The sequence below is a fragment of the Alligator mississippiensis genome, chromosome 12 (genome assembly GCF_030867095.1).
Source record: "Alligator mississippiensis isolate rAllMis1 chromosome 12, rAllMis1, whole genome shotgun sequence".
NCBI lineage: Eukaryota > Metazoa > Chordata > Crocodylia > Alligatoridae > Alligator > Alligator mississippiensis.
Window position 1 is genome coordinate 4521921 of NC_081835.1, and position 23843 is coordinate 4545763.

The 23843-nt window shown below is 50.8% G+C and overlaps 1 protein-coding gene and 1 long non-coding RNA gene across 22 annotated transcripts in view; one reads left to right on the forward strand and one right to left on the reverse strand.

Moving 5' to 3' along the window:
- The window catches only part of MAGI1 (membrane associated guanylate kinase, WW and PDZ domain containing 1), a 410797-nt gene extending 408899 nt beyond the window's left edge, over positions 1–1898 (reverse strand). For 9 of the 20 annotated variants that reach the window (XM_019499610.2, XM_019499609.2, XM_019499608.2 and 6 more), the window contains exon 1: positions 1409–1893. In XM_019499610.2, the coding sequence (XP_019355155.2) occupies positions 1409–1679 (271 nt within the window). In that variant the 5' untranslated portion in view covers positions 1680–1893. Of the gene's footprint in view, positions 1–1408 lie in introns of all 20 variants that reach the window. The other 11 variants (XM_019499612.2, XM_019499598.2, XM_019499611.2 and 8 more) reach the window with 3 other exon arrangements.
- Positions 1474–5264, forward strand: LOC109286203 (uncharacterized). 2 transcript variants are annotated; one of them, XR_002094163.2, is made up of 3 exons: positions 1474–1562; positions 3124–3197; positions 4447–5264. It is a non-coding gene; the product is annotated as an uncharacterized LOC109286203 (long non-coding RNA). The 2 variants fall into 2 exon arrangements; XR_009455892.1 differs by lacking the exon at positions 1474–1562 and adding an exon at positions 2115–2211.
- The last annotated feature ends 18579 nt before the right edge of the window (positions 5265–23843 follow it).

A 23843-nucleotide genomic window follows, 5' to 3' on the forward strand; every position in this document is an offset into this window, starting at 1 on the left:
GGGAGCCTTGCTGTTGTCTCCCGCAGCCGGCCTTGAGGTGCAGGTGCCCCTTCCCCTGTCCCCTAACCCATGCAGGGCTCCCCACTGCTAGGGAGGTCTGGTTTTCAGGCAGGCTGTGTAATCACGGCAAGGAGGGGTGGTAAGAAAGAGTCCCATCTTTTCCTGTGCCAAACCTGAGACCCGAACCCCAGCAGACAGCTAGCAGTTGCACGCTTAAACTCTTTTAACCATCACAAGGCAACGGGACAACCAACTGCTCTGCTTTGGAGGGCTCTGCTCCACGTAGAGAAGCCAGCTCTCGAGCTGCTATGCATTTTCAAGCCTTACCTGTAGAGCTGGCTGGCTCTTTTCATAGCTGGAGAGTCATTTTTAGGGCAGGACAGTTATGCCACATGCACACATGTTGCACGATCCACCAGTGAATGGCACTATTATTTTACACATGAGGCCGGTCTACATTTATTGCACGATTTACCAGTGAATTGCACGATAATTACTCTACGCACACAGCCAGTCTACACTTATTGCGCAGTCCCCCACTGAATCACGCCATAATTACTCTATACACACAGCTGTTCTACACTTATTGCGCGATGCCCTTCTGAATCGCACCATAATTACTCTATACACACAGCTGGTCTACACTTATTGCGCCGTCCCCCAGGGAATCATACCATATTTACTCTACACACGCAGCCAGTCTACATTTACCGTGTGGTCCCCCACTGACTCGCACCATAATTACACACACAGACACTCTACACTTATTGCGTCGTGCCCCCTCCCTGAATCACACCATAATTACTCTACACATGCAACCGGTCTACATTTATTGCGCCGTCCCCCAGTGAACTGCACAATTACTCTACACGTGCAGCCAGTCTACACTTATTGCGCTGTCCCCCACTGAATCGTACTATAATGACTTTACACGTGCAGCCAGCCTACACTTATTGCGCCGCCCCCCAGTGAATCATACCATATTTACTCTACACACGCAGCCAGTCTACACTTATCACGTGGTCCCCCGCTGACTCGCACCATAATTACACCCACAGCCGCTCTACACTTATTGCGCCGTGCCCCCTCCCTGAATCACACCATAATTACTCTACACACACACGTCCAGTCAACATTTATTGCGCCGGCCCCCACTGAATCGCACAATTACTCTACAGCTGGTGTACATTTATTGCGCGATACCCCGGTGACACGCACGCTGATCCACCGGTGCCGTGCGCGGTGACGGGGTGCCACCTTGGCACACGAGGGAGGGTGGCGGGCACTCATTTATGGCGCGCCCCCCCCCAGGAACCCACACGGGGATTACTTGGTGCGCACCCAGGCTGGCGGGGCGGGGCGGGGCGGGGTTAGGGTGGGTGCCCGAGGCAGGTAGGTAGGTAGGTACCTGGTCGCACGGCGGTGAAGGTGGCGGGCTCGGCGCCGGCGCGGAGCAGCTCCAGCACGTCGTAGCGGGGCAAGCCGGCGACGCGGACACCGCGCACCTCCAGCAGCAGGTCCCCGGGGCGCAGCGCCCCGTCGCCGCCGTCCACGGAGCCCACGTAGGCGAACTCGCCGTGCTCCGCGCCGCCCAGCACCGCGATGCCCGGCCCGCGGCTCAGCGCGCCCCGCTGCAGCCGGCCCGTCCAGTGGCTCTTCCTCGGCAGCGCCTTGGCCATGGCTGCGGGGGGCTGCGGGCTCCCACCCGCCTCTCTCAAGCCATCCCCGATGCCGGGTCCCGGAGCCAGCCGGGCGCCGCCTCCTTCTCCTTCTCCTCCTCCTCCCTGTGCGCCGCCTCCTTCCTCTCGGCGGCCCGGCCGGGACGCGAGCGCTTCCCCCGCGCCGCCGCCGGCTTCCTTTAAGGCGATACAAAGACGCGGCTTGTTTTGTTACACTTCATTCTATCGCGTTCCAGCGCCCGCCCCCCCCGCCCGCGCATGCGCCCCGCCCGGCCCCGCCCCCCGCACGTGTGTGCGCTGCGGGCTCCCTGCCCCAACAAGTTGTCTTTGGTCGCACCCGATTGCAACCCCCTGCCCCACTTCCAGGACGACCGCAACCCTGACCCCCCCCCCCCAGCCCCTGCTGCCAGAGAGATCCCCCCCCCCCCACCAGTTTGCACCCATCTCACCATGACCCCAAGCAGCCTGGGTTTGGGTTAGCCCCCTGTCTAAACCAATCTGAGCATGGGGGGAAGTCCTTCCTGACCCAAAGGTAAGTGGGGTAGGGATAGGATTAGGGATATACCCCCCCCCTCCCATCTGCACCAATCCCACAGTGGGGTGAAGAGTCCTTCCTGACCCCAAAACAGCATGGGTTAGGGTTAGAGCTACAACCTTCCCCCCTCCCCCATCTGCACCAATAAAAGTCCTTTCTGACCCCAAAGCAGCCTGGGTTAGGGTTAGTGTTAAGGCTACTGCTATCACCCCCCATCTGCATCAATTAAAGTCTGTCCTGACCCCAAAGCAGCCTGGGTTAGGGTTAGTGTTAAGGCTACTGCTATCACCCCCCATCTGCATCAATTAAAGTCTGTCCTGACCCCAAAGCAGCGTGGGTTAGGGTTAGTGTTAAGGCTACTGCTACCACCCCCCATCTGCATCAATTAAAGACTTTCCTGACCCCAAAGCAGCATGGGTTAGGGTTAGTGTTAAGGCTACTGCTACCACCCCCCATCTGCATCAATTAAAGACTTAACTGACCCCAAAGCAGTATGGGTTAGGGTTAGAGCTACAACTCCCCACCCCAAAATCTGCACCAATAAAAGTCCTTCCTGACCGCAAAGTAGCATGAGTGTGACCCTGAGCAAAGGGCTGAGACCCACCCCCCCAGCCAGGATCCTCTAGCTTTGCACGGGAGGGGTGCTGTAAAGCTGAAGGCATGAATCCCAAGAGCAGCCTTCCTCTCAGGCTCCCTGCGATCGCAGACAGCCACTTCCAGTAAAGTTACAGACTCCATCTGCACAGTTTTGCGGCTCCCGCTGGAAGGCTGCTCCAGGGATCAGCTTTCTCATCCACTTATTCGTCCCCATTTGCTCCTGTGCCTGCAGCTTAAATAGTCCTATCTCCTCCGTCCATGGTTTATCCTCCCCACAAACACTCACACCCCTTCTCTGCCTTTCTTGGCCAGGCTCTTGGAGGCGCCTCGGAGCTGCCAGATCATTTGTGTATCCTGATGACTAAAGTGGGTGACTAGTCTTCCAGGTGAGGTCTCAACAGGACTAGTAGACGGGCATTAATGCTTCTCTGGAAACCCCCCTGCCTAATGATTTCTAGGTTCCTACCTTTTCCACGTCTGCATCACGGTGATGGATCATAGTCATCCTGTGATTAACTTGTGCATCAAGGTGCATTTCTGCCTCCTTCATTTCCAGTTGTACAGCTCTCCGCAAATAGCAGGGGGAAAAAATTAACTTGTTCCCAATTGACCTTGCCTTTTGTACTGCTGAATTTCGTCCTGCTTCTGTGATTCCCCAGTCCTCCTCTTTATTGACAATGCCTTGCAACTTGGTCACCGGCCCTTCTGCCCTGTCCCACTTTCCTCCCTTCTTCCCTTCATCTTTCCACCCCTGCACAGATGTCCCCATGCTCCCATCCTTCCATCCCCACTGCTCTCTATTAGCGTGTTTCCAGCGAGGGGAACAATTGGAGCAGAAAAATAGCGAGCACCCGGTTGTCTCTCAACGCCCCTGAAAACCCCTTCCCCCACCATAAGCCTCCTATTGAAGGGGACAGGAAAACCAAGGGAATCCCTGCTGAGTGCATCACAATACTCCTGGCAACTTCCATCTTTACCACAACCAGTCCAGGCCCTTCCCTTTCCAGTCGCTCTTGAAAGTTGGCTCCGAGTTGCCTTCGTTAGCTATAATAGGCAGAGCTGGTCATGATGCATATAATTAAGGTTGCCTAACTCTGCATTAGAAGACCCTTGCCTTCAGGGGATTATATTTTTTTCCCCCAAACTTTACTCAGACAGAGCTTTTCCAAGCTGGGTGTCTGCCTCGGGCTATTTTCCTCCTCCTGCTTTTATTGTAATTCCAGCAAAAGCGGTTCACCCATTTCCAAAAATGACTCCAGGGGAAACAGTCATTGCTTGCCCCCTGCTAAAAAGTTGTTACCGTCATTTCCCTGAGCTTCATGCTTGCCCCTGGGGTGGGGAACGTGCCTGCCACAGTTCTTGTGAAAAAGCTACCGAAGCTTGGCTGAATTGTAGATCTCCAAACAGTGTTCAGCAGAGCTTGTACTAAATAACGCAGGGATCCTTTGAGGGGGAAAAAATGCTGTATAATCATGTAACAGCTCTATTATCAGGCATGTTCAGAAGGGGGGTTATAAGTGTTCCCCCATATTTTGATGTTTCTATTCTTAATAATGTTCCTTTAACGCTGGGGGAAGGCAGGGTTAATGAAGATATATAGAGACCAAATAAGCTGTACTAGATTTTGCCTTTCAGGAAAGTTGGTGTCATGTAGCCAGGGCCAAGCTTCTCTGGAGCGTCTTTCACCGATGCAGGACAAAAGCAACAGGAACAATTGTCCCTTGCTGGGCAGGCTCTGGACTTGCACCCAGAGCGGTTGAACGAAGCGCTTCCTGTGAGAGATGCTAGATACAGCGGCCAAAGGAAGACGCTGGCCATAGTCCACCCCAGCCCTGGGTGTTGGGCAGCTGGAATAGAAAACGGATCCTCTATTTCCTCCACAGACAGAGCGTAAGATTCGAAGTTGCCGTCCGCCATACGTTTGTACCAGCCCTGTAGCAACCTCCCCTCACGCTTCAGCTCTCTCTCAAGCTGTTGGGATGCCAAGGTGACCTTTGATGCTGGAATATGAGAGGAAGGCACTTGGGAGCCCATGTGCACAAGCTCACTATCATGCCCTATCCTCTTTTGGGTAGTCTGGTGGCTGGCCGCTTTTGTGACTCATGGCTACCTGAAGCCAAATACTTTCATTCCTCTCCATGAAACAAGTGTATCTATTATTTCATACCCTAATATATTTCTGAGTAATAAAGCAAAGGGGCTGGCAACTGTTCTGTTTGTCGTTGGGCTAGGGGTATGATGCTCACTTTGGGTGCAAGAGGTCCTCGGTTCAAATCCTCAAAAGCCCATTTTGGGGGTCGGCCCTGATGATGTTTAGGTCCCTTCCGACCCTAAGTACTATGATACTATGAAACAGTCTTTCCCCTGGTTTGTAAGAGGTATCAGATGTACCACAGGTTGTTATTATTGCTATAATTGGTACCTGCATTTCAGCTGAGACTGAGGATCCTTTCTTCTAGGTGCAATATGGACACTCAGGAAATAGCCTCTACCTGAACAGCAGGATAATTTATACAGAAAACTGAAAATGGACCTGCCCACAGACCCTGGAGGATGACTGTAGGAGAGCCGGCTCCATCTCCTGGGCCCCCGTGCAGCGGCCTTTCCATGCACATGAGCAGCCTCTGCTCACAACTCCAGAAAGATGCTTATGGTACAGGATGCTCAGCACCTCAAACAGAGAAAGGAGGGATAAAGAGGCCGTGCATCTCTAGAGAGGCTGCCATACAATTTGCAGTCGGATAGTCAATATTATGGGCAAATTTTCAAAGGGGATAAAGAAACCCAAACAATCCTAGGTTTCTTAGTCCATCGCTCTGTTTGGTTCCATCTCTCTGTAAGCCTCCTCTTTCCTTAGCTGAAGGTTTTTCCTTTAATGACCAAAGTCTGTGGCTGCCCTGTGTATGCCGAATGCTGCAGACTCTGCAATGGCTCGGTCTTCAGAGCTCAATGGCTGCAGCTGCCACTACCACCAGTCCAGTCCTAGCACCAAGACAGATAGAGCAGAAGCTCGTGCAGCTCAGGACAACAATCTGGACCATTCAGTGCAGCTGAAGGAGTGACCAGGCCGACTAAGGTCACCATCGGCCAGTCCCTGAGCCATCGGAGCTGCTCCATCCCCTTCTCTGTCTTCCTTTGAATCCTGCATCAAAGCTGTCCATGCTGTGCTTTTTACATGGGACACAGAGGTCTTCTAGGACTTGTTCGGTCAACTCCTTGCTTCCCTGTCTATACTCACCTCCAGACACGGTGGGGAGGAACAAGAAATAGGATGCAGAAGGGCTGGAACAGAAAAGTGTGGGCTCTGGACTGATCTGTCCTGTGCTTGCAGACTGCAGACCTCAGGTGAGTTCCTCACCTAGTGCAGGGACTGAACCTGGGAGATTTCAGTGGGTGTGAGGATCTTTTGCAGGAGAGGCGACCGGCTCAGTTCTCTGGGGAGTGCAAGTGGAAGCAGATCTGCTAAACACGGCTGACAGCAACACAGCTAGGAGAACAGGGATGCTAATGTTATTGGTGGGGGTGTCTGTATGCTTGCTGCTTAGAAATAAGACCCTGCAAGCAGAAATCTTGCAATAGGTCCCAGTCTACAGGGAGGAGAGATCATGCTGCTGCTGAAAGCAAGGGGTGGGGGGTGTTATTTCCATCATTACCAGTACCCATGGTGTGCTAACCATGCCTGGCCTCCATGTGAACATCATATGAGCTGTGGCTGTACTTCCCCGCTGGCTGAACGGATCCAAGAGAGCCACTGCTTCTTTTCCTGCTTATAAACAAGTCTGCTCAGCATAGCCGTGTTTGTTTTTACTATTGCTAGGGCATCAGGAAGGAAACAGGTGCTGTTCCTGTCTTGTTGTATGCTGGATACCCTCTCTTCTCAGGGATACCCTTATTGGTACCTCAAATGACAGTGAACATTAGCCTCAGCCCTTCCTGCTCATTAGCCCCTGCTCTTCACTGTGCCTCACCTCGACTCTGCCCGTTGGTTAGCTGGTCCGTCGGGCTGGCTGTCAAGATGCACCAGAAGAAAAGCTCTGGATCTCAGTAGGGTCCTAGAAGCTGAGGTTGGCTGAGACAGGTATGTCGTAGCCAAGATGTGATTTCTGTCCTGCCAGAAGCCATGGCTACTTAAATATTAGATGCTGCAGCCCCAAGGGAACCTCAGGACCACCTGCCCAAACGCCTCTTCTCTTTCAAGAGCAATCAGCCAGCGGATACGGGGCACCCCTCCGAGACATAGCACAGCAGTTTTGATGCTGCCCAGAAAGATCCCAAACACCACCCAGTTACCCAGTTCCTTGCACAGCCTTTCTCCAGCGACCTTCAGCTGGTACCGTGCGTCTGGGGAAAGCACGGATTACTTTTGCAGGGGAACAGACCTGATGATCTACCAGGGCTCATACACCTCTAACTGTTGCAGTGTCTAATAATAATGATCTCCTGCTTGCGGTTAACAAACATTAATTAATGGAGCTTCACAATGCACCTGGGAGATAGTTAAACATTATCACAGGGGCAGCAAGAAGCTCGGTGGTTTCTCTTCTCAGGGTTGGTTTCCAATCATCGTTAAACTTGCAGCTACGGATCTGAGGCCTTGCCTCACATGGGGTTGCAAGGCCGGTGTGCTGTTTGCTGCCAGCATACAAGGTGGTTCGGGCTGGCTCAGAGCCCGAATGCTTCACCCTGCTACGTACAGCTCCTTCCCGCTGGAGGATCTCAACGAGATCGTGACAAACACGGGTGAGCTGAGCCGCACTACATCCCTGCAGAGCAGCTAGGGAGGCTCGCTCCCCTCCTTGTCGCTCCTGGCACCGGGGAAATCTCCATCTGCTCTTCCCTAAATGCACAGGCACCAGCTCTGCACATGTCTGAGCCCCTCAGCCCAGGGGTTTCAGGCTGTGCAATCCTTAGTTTTCAATACTTACCTACAGTTTGGGGACCCCCCAGAGTTTTTCATACCTGGTTAAAATTTTTGTCTCCCACCATTGCTAAAAAACCACATTTTATTGCTCCCCCTTGTCTGCAGCTGTGTTTGCCTGTCCATAAGGGGAAAGCTAAAAAGTCCTAACAGCTCCTTGGGACAGGCTGTGACCACGGGCTCTGTTCACCCGAGCATCCCTTGAGTTTTTCCTCATGTCTCGGTCCAAACCACGTAGTTCTGTCTTGCTGCCTGCCAAAAGGATGGAAAACTGCCATGCTTTGCTTATTTGGGAATGAGTTCAGGCAAGTAATTTTCCAGAGGTGCTACTCCTTCACCCCCAAAGATTGACTTTTAGTGCTCAATGGCCACATTCGGGTTTAACAGCAGCTTCAACCAAATAACACAAGTTATTTAATGACAGCACAACTCATTTTTCATTTGCTTCTAAGTCCCAGCTCCTCGATTCTTTCATTGCCATCACCTCTGGGACCTTCGGAGGCTGGTCGTTACAGAAAAGCGAGGGAAGGGAAACGTCATAGATCACTAGGCACGCCCCGCCATCACACATGAGCTGCAGCGGTTGCTGCCGAGAGCCCCCTGTGAGAATATTTTTTATCTTTAGGCTTCCCACTCAGCCCACAGCGACCCCACCGTACCTCTCTCTGAACGGTGTCAGCACGCCCTACCATTATGCTCATGCAGCCATGCATAAATGCTGCGTTGATTTATGGCAATAAGAAAAAGTTTGCTTCACCGGAACAAAAATACATAGCAGTGGCCCTTGGCTGTGGCCACTTATTCCAGTGCCAAAGTGGTGGAGTGGCAGGAATGCACCCAAAATCTTCATTATCCAAGGCGCCAGGGTCCATTTGCAGTGTAAAACCTCAGGACTTTAGCCACAGGGGCCAAAACCAGAGCAGACCAGGCATTACCTCTGCTCTCTCACATGCAGCTCTGCCAGTGCTCCCCCGGCAGACCAGCAGCACCCAGTTGAGCAGAAATGGCATCACTGTGGCATGCCCCACCAGAGACCCCCAAAGTCAGCCGGCGATCCCAGGATCTTGAGAGAGGCAGCAGAGAGCCAGGCCCCACGGTGTCACCTTCCCCTCCAATTTATTTCAATAATATCTTACACAACGGGATTTAAAGCTGGAGATCAATCTCATAATCATATTAAGACACTCCAGGGTGTGTTTTATGGGGCCATTAATACACTTCTGGGGTGGTTAAAGCTATCCGCAGCATGAATTAATGGGTCCATAAAGCATACTCTTGTCATATCTTAGGGCTTAAATAACACACAATAGGCAATGTATTTGGGGGTCTTTATCGGGTGCCTCAGGTGGAGATATAAGGCCGGAGAACAAAGGCTTGTAGCCACCTGGCAGGAGATATGATCTCCCAGGAATGTGAGCCTGTTTCCCCTGGTGCTGGGAAATGAGCAGCTCTTTGGAAAAGAAAATCCTTTCTGACCTCCCTCCCTTGCCCCCGCTAAAGGATTTAGAAGTGTGAGTCACATAGACTTTCACTAGCAGTTGTGCATCTCAATCCCCTGGGTGGGTTGAAAGCTCCCCACCTTCACAGCAGATGCCCTCGCAAGGTATCTTGCCAAGGGTGCAGCTTTGCTGGCAGTTGCACAATTCAGCCTGCTGCTAGCGTGCAAAGGCCGGTGTGGGAGCATGTAACCAAGGGGTGAGGGCACAGCCTGTTGGTTAAGGATCAGATGTGATTTGCAAGGCTGGCTAAGCCTGTCTCATATTGCAGCCTGCTCAAACCGAGCTGGTCCAAAGCTGCCGTCTCAGGTATCCTTCCAGCACGTTTCACTAGGGAGGGTGTGAGGCTTGGGAGGCCTGAGATGCTTGCCCACCTTGCATGTTTTTCAACCTCTTGGAATAGGAACAAAACAGGCCTGGAGCGGGTTCGATTCCCTCCTTCTCTTGTATATCATGGCCCAGCCCTGCTACCCCCAGTGCATCTGCTCCAGAGCCCTTTAACCTCTTCCTGTCTTTACTTTGCCTGGTCTAATCGCCAAGAGGACTAACACCTGTCCAATCCCATTTCACCACCCCACCCCGGTTTTGACTCTCCCCCTCCTCTCTGCACACATGCGCCCAGACTAGGGAGTTGTACAGGGCACGCCATCCTCACCTCCCTTGTGAGGACTGAATAAGCAGTCTCCCCAGGTCCCAGGGCTAGGGGTTTTAAGCACGTATCACCAGCAGTGCCCCCACCTACCAGCCCATTTCCTTCCCAGGGTCTTGAATCACAAAGGGGAGCAGTCAGAGCCTGGGCAGGGTATTCTGCCTTGCTAGCAAATGCCTTGGCTGAGCTAAGAGGAGAGGACTAATACGGCTATGCAGGGATTTGGAGGTCCTGGAGTTGCTGCAGCGCTCGCCGCTGCTGAGTGAGAAGCAGCACATTAAGGGATGCGTGCAATAGGAAGAAGGAGGCTGCAGCTCTGCAGCATTGCCACTGTTCATCTGTCCACCAGGCACTGCCTTGGGGGACAATCCTGCCCTCTGGTTCACCAGCTCCGGGCCAACACGACCTCACTGAATTCAGCACAATCACGTGGCAAAGAGCAGTTGTGCAGAATCCACCCTGTGCCCTCCCCATGCCCTGGGCCTGCCATCTGTTTCTGTCTCTCAGCTCAGGGAACCCATCACTCACTCCCCAATAAAACCCTTCAGACACCACAGACCCACTGAGCTAGGGAGTTTGGGAGGTAGGCTTATAAATCCGGGGCTGGATTTTTGCTATCCTCAGGGCACCGTAAGGCAGATGCAAAGTTGCAGCCTGTCTGGAAAGTAAGTGGAGAGTCACCTGCCTGGCTGCAATACAGAAAGCTGGTTAGGAAGGGGTGGGAGACAAGATGCAAATCAACCAAAGGACTACAGCCATGTAGTGAATGTCACTGACCCTGTTTTAACTGTCTGTGTGCCTGCTCTTCCCCAGCACCAGATGCAAACTAGATGGAAACAGACTACCCAGCAATCAAACAGGAATGAACTACCACGGCTTAGCTCCTGCTCACCATGCACGGCGTCTGGATGGCTACTGCAGAGCAGCTGAGGCACAGTAAGCCTCTGCTAGCTCCTAAATCACTTTGACTCTTGGTTCGCCTTGGCCCATTTTCACCTGGTATAAATCAACCTGGTTCCAGCGGGTTCTGCAGGGCTTTGCTGAGTAGCAGAGGAGCCATGTTTTTGACTGAAAAAGACTTAGAGACTTTCTCTTTCTCAAGACTGAAATCAGAGTAGTCGCTGGGTCTAATCTGAACTAACGCACAGCCCTGTATATCGTCCATTATCTCCATTTTGGCAGCTACTCATCCATGTCTGATACCCCGGGTAAGTCTCATTAACGGTGCTACAGCGTAGAAGCTAACTACTGGAAAAGTACCTTTTTTCCCCTGCAAGAACTGCATTTGGGAAGCCATCTCATCTTCCCAGGGAGAATGTCAGCAATGTTTCTGTGAATGCTCTTCATGTGACTCAGAGGAGTTAACACAATATCAACATGATGATAAGGGAGAGAAGGAGCATTCCTCGGGCAGCGCTGCTCAGCTCCTGGGAGAGAGCAATGCTGGCAACACGGACACGACGTGGCCCCGATCCTACAGCCGCTGCATGGGCTTCGCTGGACATACATGAGCAGCGTCGGGGCATCCGTGGAACGAGTCGCGTTAAAGCGCACGCATCAGCGTTTCCAGGATTAGCGCCTACATAGTGAGCATGAGAAAGCACTCAGGAATGTGGGAAATAGACCGTGTCCTTTCTGCTAAGTGCACCGACACAGGAAAACTCTTACCGCGCTGTCTGATGCTCTCGTCCTCACAGAAATCACGCTCGATCAGCATGCTACTGACTGCTATGGGGCCCATCTGAACTCATCTTCCAGCAGAGTCCAGTAGGAAAGAAAATGGTCCTCCCAGGTCACGTGGTATTTTTAATGGCATCTGATCCCGAGCAGACCCTGAGGGACGGGGGTGCCCCTGCAATGGTAGGAAAGGAGAATACAAGTATTACTGGCCCATGGTAATAAGCAGCCCTCATTGAGCTCAGCAATTCCTCAGGCTAGTCCTGTCCGACCACCGTAAGGGATAATGCTCGCTATTAAATAGACAAGTCAGGCACCGAGAAGTAGCTTGCCAAAGGTCTGAGAGCCCAGCAGTGGCGGAGCTGGAAGGATTGCTCCTGACTCTGTGCCCACTCCCTTCGATGTTAGATCACATCGTCTCCTCAACAGTCGTGCAGTTCTTCTGCATGAGCTACGGCCCCTATAAACACGTCTCACCGCATAATCTGCCCGGCTGCCCCGTGTTCTACATTAAACGAAGATTTAACCGTCACAACACGAGCGATGAGGCCTGTGTATTTTCTGTGGGCTAATTTATTGCTTGTTCCACGGTCTCTCAGCATCATTGCACAAATATGATAGGCCCAGCTTGGAGCTGCGCTGAGTTACACCTGCTGGGGACGCAGCCCCACATTTCACTTGGAGATAACACGGATGCAAAACGAGCCTAGCGCCCCTGGGAGCCAACTCTGAGACAAATCATTGCTGACTTGCACTCCAGTGAGGTGCTTCAAGAGCAATCAGGAGGTGGGCGCGAGCTGTGGAGTGTGCACGTCCTCACCGCGGGAGCAGAGCATGCAATATTTGCAAGCGCTCCTGTCCCCTGATGCTTTGCCACTCACCCCTGGCTAGGCTACCACGTGCTGGGACCTCTGCTCTTCACGTTGACCGGTGACATCTCACTGCTTCCTAGTGCTCCCCCCTTGCTCTGCGATTGACCCGGTGTCTCTCCTCTTCAGACATCAGTAATATGCCCCAGGCAGGGCCGATGTCTTTGGTGTGTGTTTGTACAGCAGCGAACACAATGGGGCTTTGGTCTATAGCAAGCCGGTCCAAGGTGGTGCTGACTGCTATTATCCCTTGCACTCACATTACTAGTGAGTCATGGCCTATCATTATTCACTGAGGGAGCCATTGTTCGGTCAGGCTGCAGCCCTCTGTACCGTGTGGTTTTCAATGGGGCAGCATTAATCAATGGTGACTTATTGGTAGCCGGAAGAGGAGGGAGGGTGGGTATCATTTCTAAGGCATCCAGGTCTCGCTGCACTGAAAACAAGGAGCTGTTCACTGAGGATTCGCCACTCACCTCCAGAGGAATGAGTTTGGGGAGCAGCACTTCTCCTCTGCTGGATGCCAGTGCAAGCGTAGAGTTTGAGTAGACAACACCAGGCTACAAAAGGTGATTCTGGGCTACACCAAAACCACTCGCCACCATCCATGCCTGGCTTTCTTGTGCTATCAATAAAGTCCTGGGCAGCAGCAATAGAAGGGCAAGGGATTTGTTAGGGCAATGAAATGTGGTAGGGGCTCAGGGCCTCGGCTGCCCCCTTGTTTTTAAAGAGGATGGCAGATTGTGTGCAAATGTCCAGTCTGAAATAACTTCTGGGAGGGTTCAGCAGGCCCAAGATGATATATTCATCTGTTCATTTAGCCAGTTGTCCTTCCATTCATTACTCTCGTGTTTGCTCCAGGACCACAACTCGCTTTCTTCTTTGTGCAAGTTCAGTGCACGCAAGTCAACATCTGGAGGGAGGAAGAAAAGCTTTGCTTTTTCTGCCTGGATGTCAAAGGGAGGATGCCCGGGGAGAGGGGGTGCAAGGGAAAGCCCTGAATGATCGAAAGAGTGTCACAACGGCATTATCCTAGACCGTGTGGTGTTAGCGATGAGCGCGTGGTCCTTTGGAAGTAGCGCTTCCTCGGAAGTCAGGTATTTCACACCCTCTCTCTCATCACTGGAGTCCAGGCCCCACTTTTCCCATCCTCCCGGACACAGCCTTGCAGCTCTCCGCTGCCCGTTTCTCAGCCAGCCTGGTGCAGCTGCAGCAGATGTGGAATCCAGGCTGTCTCATGCCACCGCTTCACTTGGTTTAACAGTATGTCATGGAGCTAGGGCTTGAGTCTTGCATTAAAGTAGTGCTCTGCTCCTTCCCCCAATGCAATGTCCATGCATCTTCTGCATCCCTCTCCAAGGACCAGTCATTTTATCTCCTTTGGAAAGAAACCTTGCGTGCGCTGTTGCACAGCACGGCCCAGATTGTCTACCAGCGAGCTCTGTCACTGGATTTCACTGTGGTCCCAGCCTGCTAAAATCCCCTACATCTAAAGCTTTGTGGGTCTAATTGCTGCTCCATATCAGCCTTTCCAAAATGCTGTTTTTCTGCTCCCTTTTTCTTTTACGCATGGCGTGTGTGTGACTGCTCGCTGCCGTCTCTTCCCTAGAGCCCTCCGGTAATGAATGCAGCATGCTGATGACTTCTCCGTTATAAATACTTTAATATTTTAAAATAAATATGGGATGGTGCCATGATTGTGTGGATTTTTCACGTATAGCCTGCAGCACTGTGAACTTGAGCTCACAAAGGCAGCCATAGTTATAGGCTTCGTTCTGTTGCCTAAGTATTACAGATAGCTCCTAGAAGGGGCTGGCTCTGTAAGCGGAGACTCATGGCAGCAGATGTGTTATCCTGCATGTGTCGTAAGGAACTGCTCCTCGTCCGAGCAGAGCAGATGGATGCAATAAAGCTTTCTGGCCATTATTAAGTTCCCTCAAATCTGAAATGCGGTGAAACCATCATCCGAGCTGTAGCGCAAGCCCTCCGAAGGTGGGTGCCGGGAGCACGTTCTCTTCTCTCCTGGGCTTTTTCTCCCCTGTGTTATTTGAGGATCCTGGTGCTGCACTGCTAGGATTCAGTGTAGGGGGAAGGACTGCCAAGTCTCTGCTGAGCAACAGCATGAAAACACAGGTGGGGAGCAGGGGGCAGAATCTGGGTTCAAGTCAAATTTTGCAGCATTGCAAACACTGTTTTCATCCCAGCTGCAGCTCTCCCCTGGCTCCCTGGCTCCCATTCTGGCTGTGGCTGGATTTCAAATGTCACTGGATGGTATGGACCAGAGTCTAGGCACTTCTCCCAGCAGCCGGTTGCAAAAAGCAGGGAGGAATGGGGTCCTAAACTGGCTTCAGGGGACTTTCAGGGGGCAGAGCACTGGGTTTCTGCATAGTTTCCATCATTCCCAGGACCTCTGGGCTGCTGGGACATGGGATCAGACCCCAGGCAGTCCCTCAGGGCTGCTGTCACTGGCATAACTGAGGGCATATCAAACCAATCCCCTGCACCAGGGACCTTCCCTTCCTCCCCACCTCTCTGCTGGCAGCCCAGCATCTGGCCCAGTGTCTTTCATGAGCTTGCTAAGTTCATGCCCCTTATGTAAGGATGTCTTCTTTCCAAGCTAAAAATGCTCCTCTGGACCCCCCACTGATGCCTTTCCACCACATCCACAGGTCTGCCCTTGTGTTTGGCTCCCCTGAGAAAAATATCTCGCCTGCATCTTTAATGTTCATGTCTCAAAGGCTGGATGTATCTACGACTCTGGATTCATTCCTCAATGCCACAACTAACACACCTACCCTAGACCCATCATAGATTTCCTAGATTTTTAGGGTCGCAAGGGACCTTTGCAGACCATCAAGTCTGACCCTCTTCCCTGGGCAGGAAAGAGCGCTGGGGTCAGGCGACCCCATCAGTCCCTCCCAACTCTCTTCACTCCCTCTGAAACCTCCTCCCTGCTCCTCTAAGCCTATTGGAGCCATTATTTTTGCAATCAGGGTGAAGCAAACAGTGCTGTTTTCCTGCGTGATGAACTTCGCCATGAAGCAGGCACTCATGTCTGCAATGGGGTGCATGGCACATTAAAATGCCATCTTCTGTGCGGCCTGGGTTATTGCTGCCGGTATCAGAATTTGCAGCTAATAGGTGCTGTTCGGGGGAGCTTGTACATTAAGGGAAATCTGATTGCCTGCAGGGCCTCTATCAGGAGGAGCCGAGATGAAGAAACACTGTCTGTGTGCCACGAGCAGCGTCGGCAGCCAGCGCTTGTTTTGCTCCTTTGGCAAGTGAATGGTCCAGGCAGGAATAAGACCTGCCGGAGTCGAGGATCCTGGGAACAGAGCGTGACCCGCAGGCCGGAGCCCAGTGCGGGGGATGCAGCTAAGCTACTGCATCTCAATCATCTTCCTTGTAGGATGTGGATTCTGGGAGCGCTCCAATACTCTGGGCGCTGTCCATATTGACAGGGTTTGGACAGCTTCTCTTCTACAGAGTCGGAGTCTTTGCTACGTGCAAAATCGTTTCCAGACTCCTGATCAGGCTAGAGCGGTGCAGAGGCTGCAAATTTGTACCTGTTGGAAACAGTCCTGAAAAGAGCATCCAACCATCAGGCAGGTCGCAGGTAGGCAGATGTCTCTTCCTGCCCACCATGGACGCCCTACCGCATAATCGGCGCCCCTCCGACTGCGGATACAATGTGCAAAAGCAAAATGTTTCTTCCCTCTGGGAACGGCAAAGCAAACGCTCACGTTCATTCTGGTTTGCCGGGCAGCTAAATAGAGGTGGAGATGCCCTATGGCTTTGAACTTCCCTTGTGAAATAAAGTGAGCATGGGTAGCATGCTAAAAAACACCGACGAAAGGTTTGGACATAGATTACGGGGTGGGGAAAAAACAGCAATAACCGTCTTTCCTACCGTTTCTGAGACTGTGTTCACAAACGTTACGTGTCCCGTTATCAGACTGTTAATGTAAAAAGTGATTTGTGAGATGACATATCAGTTTTCTCACTCGTTAAAATATCCGGTGCAGTTTCAATGCCCTTAATTTGAGTCCTCAGAGTCTTCATAGGGGCAAAATTAATCCAAATGAGTATCTCACATTTGGAGAGTGCCTACCATCCTAAAGGGCCAGCTGTACCGCAGCCTGATGCTGCAGGGCGCTAAGCGCTCTTCATTCGCGTGGAAGGCAGCGGGAGCAAAGGGGCCTTCGAACCATGCGAGATCTATGCTTTGCTACTGAGCTCGGGTTGGAATCGAATGCTACAAATGCACATGGGCCAAATATGCCAGGAGGAGGGAAGATGTTGACTCATCACTCAAAAGCAAATACAAGAACCAGAGTTTCTGATAACTCTGCAAAGCTCCCTGGATGGGAAGCAGGCTTCCTGGGCAGCCCCTCAGCTCTGCATAAGGACAGATATTTTTCCCTAAAAGAGGCATTTATAGATCCAGGCATGAGGTTGAGCAATACTGGCTCTCTAAACATTAGAGATGTATGTCAAGAAAATCCTGGCAACCTCCCACCAGCAGGAAAGGGGAAGGAATGAGGTTCTCCTTTGCCATTAGACAACTCTATTACTGTGCATGACAAACATGACAGCTTTTATGGAGATGTCTTCCCGAGGAATAGGAACAAGCCTGCTGAGCAGACAGCAGCCAGCAAAAATGCATCTCTTTGCTGCAGGGGTTGTGGGAGCAGAGCTCTTTTCCCCGTGATACAGAGGGGGCCAGATGAGACGATCACTGCGTTCCCTTCTGGCCTTAAAATCTAACCAAAAGCTATTTAACGAGGCAATTTCCAACAGGTCTCCAGAAGGGAAAGATGGGTGTAATAGAATAAGGACGCGTTATAAACACTCCGTGTTTCACTTGATGATGGGAAGCTCACAACTCTCCTGGGAGCCTCAAATTGTGGATGAAGTAATTTCCCTGGCTTATGCAGAAATGCTGTGCCCACCCATGGCAGGCTTTCTCAGGCTTGAATGAGATCCAGGCTTTTTACAGCATTGTTTCTAATTACCCCTAGAGGAAAGAAAGCAAAGCTGGCATCCCATTCTCATCTGGGTGTCCAATATGCTAGCTCTCCATGGATGTCAGGCAGTCACTGGGCACCTGCTTTAGTTTTGCCATCTGTAAAATGGGGACAACGATTTTTGCTAACACTGCTCCATCCAGGATTAAAGCCAGAGCAGTTTTGCCTCACCTGGTTTGCACATAATAATTAAAATGTACCCTTTTGAACTGGTCCCCTTTGAAAAACTCCAGATGTACATGTCCACACCCAGAGGCTAGTCACCAGGCTTGGCTGGCAAAAGGGTTTAGACGCCCCGACACTACATTACAGAGCCTGATTTTAGGTGGTTGGCTCACTTGTAGGTTCAATCAAAACCACGTCCCCTCTCTCAGGAGTGCTTTGGCCACTAGCCCACAGGCTAGTCTGGGATGGAGGCCTCTCACACCCCCTGGCCCAAAGGGTCACTACCAGTGTAAGCCAGAAGTGCCCAGTAAGAGGCTATTTCTCAGAAATAATGCCCAGCCATCCAACACTGTGTGGGAGCAGCTGCTGAGCGCAGAATGGCTCGTCTTCCTGCCTGCTCCAGCCAGTAACGAACTCATTTCTCTGCAAAACTGAAGCATAAAAATAAGGTATAAAACCAAAAATTATCTTCTGTTTATGCACAATGATTCCCTGTGCATCTGGATAAGACTATGCCCTGTGGCCCACATTACACTGCATCTGATTCTAATTAGGCGCTTGTGATTCTTTCTTGATATGGTTTTGTTGCTGCCTCGGTGTCAGACGCAGTCATTGCCTGAGCTGTTTACTTTCTCAGACTGCTCGGGCTTGGTCGCGGACTGGACCGCCTGCTGTTTTCTTGCAACATGCCCTCCTCGAGGAGATCCCTATCCAGACAGTTTCTCCTGTGACAGCCCCAGGTTATAAATAAAGCCTGAACTCCCTGTAAATTGGCTGCCACGGTTTCAGTGAGAGGAACAGAGATTGGAGCTATAGCAGGGAACCCCTGCTGTAAGGTAGGTGGGGGAGAGCAGGAAATGCTGGGCTAGAAAGGGCAGCCAGTACTAACTGTGCAGGTGGACTGAGTCTAGCACTGAAAAAACCAGGTGGTTAATAATGCAATTAGCTGCCTCTGGCCTCTGGCTGCAGGAAATGACCCAACTGGACTTGGGCACATAAACCCAATCCCTGACCATGCAAGGGGCAGGCGGGTCCTGGCTGCAGGAGGGCAGGGAGCTCCCAGGAGAGATGGCTGCAGCGAGGGGTCAAACCAGCTAGAGAGATACTTTGGGGCTAGAGGGACAGAAGTTAGCCAGCCTGAGAAGCAGGGCCAGAGCCTCAGATAGGTTTATGTTTAACTCAGGTTGCCGTCTTGTGTTGGAGTTTTTCTACTGGAGGACCAATAGTGTCTACAGGGGAGGAGGATACTATGGGAAGGGATGCCTGGGTAGCACGCCCTGTTATCAGTGGCAGAAGCTAGACCCAAGCAGAGGGGCTGAGGTGGGTAGGGTGAGACTGGAGCCGTAGGAGGGGCTGCTGCTAATGCCTAGGAGCTGAGGTCTTAGACACTGGACCAAGGCTGAGGATGGGGGGCCAAGACTGGGACAGGTGCTCACAAGCCTGAAAGAGGAAGCATTCAAGAAGGGGGCCCAGATCCCAAATGCAGCAGACCTAGCTGCAAAGACACAGCTGACCATCGAGAGAAGCAGCGAGACCACCGCAAGCCCCAGGGCCCACCTCCCCAACAAGCCAAAAGATAACATCGAAGTTCTGGCAGGCGAGAGACTGGTGGTAAGATGGGGCCAGGAAAGAGCCAGCAGGTGGGTCGGATCACAGGGGCACCTGGTGCCAGGGCGGTGGACCCCTGAGGCCTGCTACAGCAGCACAGACGAGCCTGTGAAAGGTGGAGTAGGCATTTGGCTTCGGGTCAGGGAACTGGCTGAGTTCAGTGGAGCTGTATTGGTTTCCATAAGTCCAGCACCCAGTCCGCTAGATCTGGAGGGCAATTTTGCCCGAATCAGCTGCAGAAAATGAGAGTCAAATTGCATGCTGGCTTATGGCTGCGGTGAGCTTATTGACTTCAGCAGGATGTGAATTAAAACCTGTGCGTTCAAACTACTTACAACAGCTTTTGATCACATATTTATTGTTATTCACTGGAGTCAAATTTCCATCAGGTTTCATTTATTGCTTGCAAGCGTTCGGCAAGCCCTCTCTCCGTACATGCTACCTCACCCAGTCCCCGTGCCTCGATATACTATGTCACCCGTTCTGGATGAACCCAAGCAGGTTTTAATAGGTGCACAAGTGTGTGTTTGCAGTTTAAGGAGGCACAATGGGAATGGGGTTGATTGGGTATTTGAATTTTAAAGCAGAACGCTTTGGTTTCTGAGATCTTTGGACACACATAAAGCAGTCTTGGGATTTTTCACACTTTTATCCTCCCCTTCAAACGAACGGAGCATTGTCAGGTATAACCTTTGATATCTATCGGAAACATGTATCCAGATGGTGTCCCTACTTGTAAAACACAGATTTACCTTGAAGTAGGAATCCCTCAGCTCACAGTGATAAAACACTGGATTTAAGAGACATTCAGGAAATTCTTCCAAATGGGAATGGTTTGTACAAGCGGTGGATGTCAGTTAAATCCGAATCCCATTCGTTAACAGAGGGAGGGAGAGATTACCCTGTACACAACCACATGGCATGTGTTATGGGTACAGCAAAGTATGCCTGGACTCAGCTTGAACATTGCAATTTTTCTAGAGCTCAGCTTGAAGCCTTTTTGCTTTTGAACCCCAACTTGATTTGCCATGAGTGGTGAATACCCACTCTTTGTGAACGAGGCATCCCACGTTGTGATATGAGGCCAACTGTTTTCAGAGCTCAGGTATCTGAAACTCTGCTTTTGAATTGCAAGGCATAATGGATAAGGACGCCTCTATTATGTATCAGGAATTAATTTTAGCGCTTGACATCAGTGTGTGGGGAACCACTGTGTCGTGAGAGCGTTTGATTTATGAGGCAACATCTTCCACAGAATAAAGGATGTTCTGAAATTATGTTTTCACAATGCTGTGCGTTTCAAACAGATGATGCTGACTTGGGGCTCATCCTGAAATTTGCTAAGGCCTAATGATGATGATGAACAGACAGGGACGCACAGATTCAGTGATGTGTCTCCTGGCAGGTCCAGACCATGCGGATAGAAGGGAACAAGCAAAGGGAACACGATAACACCTGTAATAGGGCATCCTTACCCTGTTACAGGTCGGATCCTTTAAGGGAAGAGTTTTTTTGTGAACCAGACAAAGGTAGCCAGTAAGGCTGGGGTTAATAAACAGCCCTGCAGTTAGGTCACCTGACCGAATGTGGGCAGGGCTTGAGCAGTATATAAGACTGGGCCTGAGCCAAGCCAGGCAGTCTAGCCCTGCAAGCCATTGGATGAATCGCTCCTGGCCAGGAGGACTGCAGGGGGATGCAGGGCTGACTTCAGAGCTACTCTAAGGACTGCCAGTGGCATACAGGCACCTTATGGAGGAACACAACCCCAGATAAGGGGAAGCCTTGCTGCAAGACAATGAATAATTGTTGTCATTTGTTATACTGAGAGCAGGCTCAGTTTATGTTACAGCCAGCGCGCTCTTTCCCTCCATTACCATTTACTACTGGCAGTTCGGATGGGACTAGAAAGGGGTGGCTTGGAGGTCCCATTAGTGCTCAAGGGGCATGTGACTGCCTTGAACCCTGCCAGGGTTCAGGCTCAAAACTCAGAGAGGGGCCAAGGAAGCTAGTGTTACCCAAGAGGGGCAGAAATAGGGCTAACAGGCTCACAGACTTGGGAGGAAGGGGTAGAATTTGGAGCCAGAGGGTCCACAGCCTGAGAGAAGGGCTTGGTGCAGTGCATTGAGGCCAGAGGGACTAGCTAGAGCAATGGGGTGGAAGTCAGGCAGCACCATACCTAGACTCCTGGTGGCCCCAGGTGAACTTTTAGTAATGGGCCCCTCTTCACCAGTGATAACAATGATAATAATTTTTAAATTACCATTTTTGGGCCCTCTTTCTGTCTGGGCCCCAGGTGGATGCCCGGTTTGCCCACACCTGTGTCTGGCCCTGAAACTAGGCAGGCCAAGGCCTCAACAAGGGAGTAGAGGCCTAAGGAGTAGAGCCTAGTGGTGTGTAGCAAGATGCCCACTTAAGTGATGACCAGAAACACCAGCGAGACATGAGCATGGCTGCAGGGGATATTTGGAGGCTATGATTAGCCCATAAGGCACCAGGTGGGCCAAGAGGGCCCATCTAGCATGAAAGAGTGCTTGGGAACAGCAGGGTCTGAGAGAGCCCTGTGCATAAAGAGGACAAGCTATGGTGTGCTTTAAGACCCTTGGGCAGCCTCCCTTTCTGAATGTCATTAATAAGATGAATGCGTGGCAGGCGAGAAGAAAAGGAGGGTACCTTAGTAGGAGCTCATTCGCTACCAGGGGGTATGATGGCCACCCCTGGGGGCACTGGTCCTGTTACATCACCTATGTCTTGGGGAGTCAGGCTTGCTGGGAAGAGTCAGCGCACTTTCATTTCTGACAACCTCCCCAGCATTGCATATGGGGTGCAGAGCAGTTTAGGGTCCCCGTAGCACTCAAACTTGCTTCAGTCCTATTCCTAATCCTGATACTCCCCTCTGCACATATCCAGCCCCACACTTTATGCTGCTCTGGGGCATGATAACAGCTAGAATTGGGTAAATGCTACCAACACATTTCAGTGAAAGCTCTTTTGGCTTTTTAAACAAACGTCCCTCAGCTGGGCTCAGGCTCCTCCTATCTTTGCTTTCAAAGATGATTCTCTTCTAGTGGCAGAAATGTGCATGGAAAGAGTGAGTACTGAGAGACCTCTGAGATTATAGGGACATCTTTGAATGTGTAAATGTTTGCACTGGAAATCTGATTGGAAAAAAGAATGCAAGCAGGGAAAAGAATCTAGCATGCGATTTGCGTGTCCTGTTAAATCAGCTTAGGCATAGTCAAGTGGAAACAAACTGTGAGTAGGCTGCAGGTCAAGACTTACTGGCAGCAATTATTAATGGAAATATTGTTTAAATTAGAGCTAATCCCAATCTGGCCGCTAGCATGTTAGTCAGGCAAGTGGAGCAGGGTAGGAAATTGTTTTCTCATCAAATTTCGTAAATTTTGAATTTATTCATTCCCTCCCTGTAACTTAGTGAGCAATTTAAAAACCTGCCAACTGAAAATATGTCATGGTACATAAACACAGAGCAGGTCAACTGGAATGGTTTCTTTAGACATTTTTTAAACATTGCATTCCAATTTTGACCAATTTAATTTTTTTTTCTGTGCAGTTAGTTTAAATTTCAAGATGAAAATAAGCCCAATGGGAAAATAGTAACATTTTTCATGTAAAATGTTGAGTCAGGACATCTTGACAAGTCTAACAACCGTTTCTTTCCCCTACTTTTTTCAAAGACAAGAAATTTGTTGGAACTAACCCTTTCTGACCTTCTCTGCAAGTAACTTACCCAGCTGCAAATTACCCACTGTTGGCAGAATGTCACAGCTTTGTCAGTTATATTAAGTGAAATAAGAGAAACAAGAGATTAAAGGGAAAAAAAGATATATATATAATGCAAAGGGCTGGTTGAGAAGATACGATTTCAGTTTGACTCTAAGAACTGGTATTTAGTGACTCAATGTCTGATGACCAAAGACAGTGAATAACACAGGCGGGGTTCAGAAGACATGTACTAACCTCAACAAATTAATAGTAAGGAATTGAGTAGCTAACCCCTAAAGGAGAGGGCCACACGCTGCATAAAAGACAATAAAGGGCTAGTTCGACTACATGCTTATGGGCAAAGGCTATAATAGGGCCCTAAAGGTTTGCTTCTGCTTGTGGTTCTAAGATAGGCATTGGCTGAGGCTTATTACTGTTTAAACCATTCAATATTTATCTTCACATAACCAACCAGTTTAATCTGGACCATTGCAAAAGGTGCTGGTCTGCAAGGGAACTCCAGTGACATCTCATGGAGCCTGCTCTGGGGAGCAGTTGATTGGGTTGATCACACTGGAGGAAATGGACCATGGCAAACTTCGTTAGGGTGCCCAGCAGGGTAGCTTTTAATGGCCATTTCTTCCAGTGCAGTTGGCTTAGGACCACAATACGATACCTTTATATTGAGGAACAACCTATTTCTTGAATGGCCTCATTGACTTGGACATGACTACTTTGGGGCGTAAGGTGGAACTCAACGTAAAAACGGGCTACGAACCAACAGTCTTTGGGAGACCGTCAGGACCATTTACTAAGCATACAGAGAGCCACAGTTCTCAGCAAGACTCCATCCTTACCCAAATTTGGGATGCAGGAAGCAGGAAATGAAGCTTCAAATCC